The 4,737-nt window shown below is 61.1% G+C and overlaps 1 protein-coding gene across 1 annotated transcript; it reads right to left on the bottom strand.

The window, feature by feature from the left end:
* Positions 1-1,765: 1,765 nt before the first annotated feature.
* On the bottom strand, positions 1,766-3,377 carry S1PR4 (sphingosine-1-phosphate receptor 4). The gene has a single exon (XM_002828434.5). The coding sequence runs from the start codon at positions 3,303-3,305 to the stop codon at positions 2,151-2,153; it is 1,155 nt and encodes a 384-aa protein (XP_002828480.1). The 5' UTR covers positions 3,306-3,377; the 3' UTR covers positions 1,766-2,150.
* Positions 3,378-4,737: the final 1,360 nt, after the last annotated feature.

Here is a 4,737-nt window from a genome sequence, read left to right as displayed (position 1 = left end):
AGATCCCCGTAAGCCTCAGGAGGACCCAGCCCTACTCACACCTTCATCTCAGACTTCCGGCTTCCAGAATTATGACAGCATAAATGTCTGTTTTCAAGCCTCCCCATCTGTGAGACTGTCATGGCTGCCCTAGCAAATCAATACACTGAGAGACTAAATTTTTAACTTTCATTTAATTTCTTTTTTGTTGTTTTTGTTTGTTTTGTTTTTTGAGATGGAGTCTCACTCTGTCGCCCAGGCTGGAGTGCAGTGGCGTGATCTCAGCTCACTGCAACCTCTACCCTCCGAGTTCAGGCGATTCTCCTGCCTCAGCCTCCCGAGTAGCTGGGATTACAGGCGCCTGCCACCATGCCCAGCTTTTTTTTTTGTATTTTTAGTAGAGACGGAGTTTCACCATCTTGGCCAGGCTGGTCTTGAACTCCTGACCTCGTGATCCACCCACCTCGGCCTCCCAAAGTGCTGGGATTACAGGCGTGAGCCAATGCGCCTGGCCTAACTTTCATTTAATTTCAATGAATTTTCTTTCTTTTTTTTTAAATTTTTTTTTTAGAGACAGGGTCTCACTCTGTCACCCAGGCTGGATGGCAGTGGCACGATCACGGCTCCCTGCAGCCTCGACCTCCTGGGCTCAAGTGATCCTCCCACCTCAGCCTCTTGAGTAGCTGGAACCACAAGCATGCACCACCATGCTCAGGCTAATTTTTTTAATTTTGGAGGATTTTTTTGTAGCGATGTGGTTTCGCTATGTTGCCCAGGCTGGTCTCGAACTCCTGCACTCAAGCGATCCTCCTGCCTTGGCCTCCCAAAGTGCTGGGATTACAGGCGTGAGCCACCACGCCCAGCAATTTCCATGAATTTTCGATAGCCGTGTGTGCCTCACGGCAGCCGTATTAGTGAGTAAACGGCCACCACACACCACATTCCCCATCGTACAGTGGAGAAATAATGACTTAAAGCAGAACTGCCTGAGCCCAGGCGGCGGGTGGAGTGGATTCTGACTCCCTCTGCCCAGACACTGGACTGGACGGGACTGGCTTGGTCCTGGGAGGAGGTGGGCGAGAGCTGTCTATGAGCTGCAGGTGCTGGAGGCTTCCGGATTTACATCTGCACTGAAACTGCGGCCACCCGCTCCATGGGGCTACCGAAATATAAACAGATTCAAATTAAACACAACCTACACTTTGAAATTCAGTTATCTGCTTGCACCGTAGCCCCACGGGGCTGGCGTCTCCCGTACTGAATGGTGTGGAGCCGGAACGTCTCCACTGGAGTTTCACGGGACACGCAGCCGTCAGCCCCTGTGGCTGGCACTGAGCATGTACCATCAACCTTGTGCTTCGGCTTCAGTGATTAAAACCATTTTACCGACCGGGAAAGCCGAGGTCTTTCATGCTGCAGGGGATGTGAGGGAAGATTCCCCCAGCCCAGGAAGCCAAGGTGGCTGCCTCTGCCAGCCCCAGATACTGGGTCCCCAAAAGATGCAGAGGCCAAAGCCGGGGCACGGGCCCTGCCATTTCTAAAGGGGAAGTGAACAAGAAGAGGCGGCATTAACTGTCATTGTCACCCCACTTCCCGCAACGCCCAGAGGTTGTCCACACACACACACACACACACACACACACACACACACACTCCACCCTCACAGGGCACTGGCCCATGGCCCTCTCTAGCAAAGACACACCTGGCTGCCCCTAGATCCACAGCACCCCTGAGCCACGGCCCCCACACATGCACGCACCGGGGAATAAGAGGCTGCAACATCACGTACCATGAACGAACTTCAATGTTACCAGGGCGTGCATCCCACAGTCCACCCCTTGCAGCCTGGGAGCCCTACTGAGGCCCAGAGAGGGGCCGGGACTTCCCCAGAATCACACAGAAGCGGCGGTGTGGGGAACCCACTCGCCCCCACATCAGGGCGCTCTCTGCTCCTACGGGGAGGTGGGGTGGTTGCCTCCTTGTCCAGGGTGACCACGGGAAGCCCATTTGACGTCAGAAGGCCCGAGAGGCCACGGGGAAGACCACGGGGGCCTGTCCCTTTCTCCGCTCCCCATCCAGGCGAGGCTGCGTGCACACAGCTTTCTGCACCCCGGGAGGGCCTGCCTGGCACGCACCCGGTGGCTGCACCGTCCATACGCAAGGCTGCAACCTCAGATGCTCCGCACGCTGGAGATGCTGGACAGGGGCTCCCGCATCCGAAAGCTGAGCGAGCGGGAGCCGCGAAAGCTGTCCCTCGGCCTCAGAGAGCTGTCGGTGGTGGAAGCTCCGGAGTGAGCCTCAACGGCCCGGGCCAGGCAGTCCCCGGGCCCTCGCATGCCCAGCCGGAGACACCCGCAGCAGAGGAAGCTGAGCACGGCTCTGCACACCTCCCTGCTGCGGAAGGAGTAGATGATGGGGTTGACCGCTGAGTTGAGGACGGCCAGGGCCAGGATCCAGTCCATGCCCCGCAGGTACTCCTGGGCCCAGAGGTTGGAGCCGAAGACGTCGGCCAGCAGCAGCCCGAAGAGCGGGCCCCAGCACACCAGGAAGGCCAGCAGGATCATCAGCACCGTCTTCAGCAGGCGGCGGGCCTTGCGGCGGGCCGCTGGACGTGGGGCCTTCTGCCCACTGGCCTGCACCAGGCGGAAGATGGCCCCGTAGAGGCCCATGATGGTGGCCAGGACGCCGGCGAAGATCACCAGGCAGAAGAGGATGTAGCGCTTGGAGTAGAGGGGCAGAAGGCTGGAGCAGCGGTCAAAGGTGCACAGGCAGTTCCAGCCCAGCAAAGGCAGCATCCCCAGCAGCGCGGCCAGCAGCCAGCAGAGGCCGATGAAGCCGTAGACGCGGCCGGTCTTGGTGGCCCCGCTCTCGGCCACCGGCCGCACCATGGTGGCAAAGCGCTCCCCGGCAGTGAAGAGCAGGCTGAAGGTGGAGGCGGCCAGGGCGGTGAAGAGCAGGCCCTCCCGTAGGAACCACTGGGCGGGCGCCAGACGGAAGGTGCGGGCCCCCGACAGCAGCACGTTAGCCAGGTAGGCCGCGCCCGTGAGCAGGTCACTCAGCGTGATGTTCACCAGGCAATAGTAGACCCAGCGTCGCGACCGCATGTGGCTGGTGATGGCCGCCAGCACCAGCAAGTTCTCCAGCACCACCAGGCAGCTGGCGGCCACCGACAGCCCCCGCAGGGCCCCCAGGCCACCGTCCTCCGGCCCCCCGCGCCCGGCCAGCCGGCCCGAGTGGTTGTAGTGCAGCACGATGAGCCGGCTGTGCCCGCCGGCTGCCAGCTGTTGGCAGGACTCGGGGGCCACCGGGGTCCCCGTGGCGTTCATGGCCTCCCCCGGGGGCTGACTGAGGCCCCGAGGCAGGGTGGAGCCACCCGACTTGCTGGTCTTGGTTTCCTGTTATTTGAAATTTCCTGTTATGTTCAAGGTACCCTCCAGGGTGGAGGTAAGGCCGAGGACAGGGAGGGGCACCCCAACGGTCGGCCCCCACCCGGGCTCCTGGAGCCAACACGCTGGGGCCACCCCGGCTGTGAGACCCCCCCCACCCCTGCCCCGGCTGCCTCTGGCTTTCCTGTCCTCGAAAGCTAGAGACCCGCAGGGAGCCCCAGAGCTGTCAGTCACGGAGGGGAAATGGGTCCCCACTTGGGATGGGCCACCCCTCTCCAGCCGGACGACTCCTCCCCGCCAGTCCTGATCACCCCCAAAACACCCATCGGCTCCACTGAGGTCTCCCTAAATGCTCCAAGGACGCTCAGCACACAGCAGGTGCTTAATAAGTGTCAAGTGCCTGCATGCCCTTGAGCACTGACTCATCCGACTTGATCTCCTCAACAGGGCCTGATGCATTACAGAAGAGGAAACTGAGGCCCAGAGAGCCTGATGCGTTACAGAAGAGGAAACTGAGGCCCAGAGAGCCCGATGCGTTACAGAAGAGGAAACTGAGGCCCAGAGAGCCCGATGCGTTACAGAAGGGGAAACTGAGGCCCAGAGAGCCCGATGCGTTACAGAAGGGGAAACTGAGGCCCAGAGAGCCTGATGCGTTACCGAAGGGGAAACTGAGGCCCACAGAGGCCGCCTGAGGCCAACTTTCTGCCCATGGGAGGACACGCACGTCCAGGGAGAGGGACCCCCAGGGACAAGCTGGTAGGGTCTCGGGGCCAGGCCCCCATTTTGGGATTCATGGTTGCCTTTCCTGCCCCTGAGCTCACCCTGCTGGGAGCAGAGCTGCTGGCCCCCTGGGGCAGCCCCCCACTGGGATTGAGGTGCGTAGGAAAAGTAGGGACTTGCTCACCCCATCCCCATGGCCCTGCTGACGACAGCTCACAGTGACTCAGCCTGAGGTGAGGTGGCTGTGGGTCTAAGTGGGAGACACACCCTGCCCTGGTGTCTGAGAGGGGAGGCAGGCTCTGCCCTGGTGTCTGAGGGGGGAAGCTTGGACCTGCCTGGGGTCTGAGGGGGGAGGGTTGGTCTTGCCCTGGGGTCTGAGCAGAGAGGCTCAGACCTGTCCTGGAGTCTGAGTGGGGAGGTATGGCCCTGTCCTGGGTCTGAGGGGGAAGGCGAGGCCCTGCCCTGTAGTCTGAGGGGGGAGACACACCCTGCCCTGGGTCTGAGGGGGGAGGCAGGCCCTGCCCTGAGGTTTGAGGGGGGAGGCTTGAACCTGCCTGGGGTCTAGCAGGGACGGTTGGCCTTGCCTTGGGGTCTGAGTGGGGAGGCTCAGACCTGCCCTGGTGGGGGAGGCAAGGTCCTGCCTTGGGGTCTG

The sequence above is a fragment of the Pongo abelii genome, chromosome 20 (assembly GCF_028885655.2).
Source record: "Pongo abelii isolate AG06213 chromosome 20, NHGRI_mPonAbe1-v2.0_pri, whole genome shotgun sequence".
NCBI lineage: Eukaryota > Metazoa > Chordata > Mammalia > Primates > Hominidae > Pongo > Pongo abelii.
Note: the sequence above shows the minus strand (reverse complement) of the source record. Positions and strands in the feature narration are given on the sequence as shown.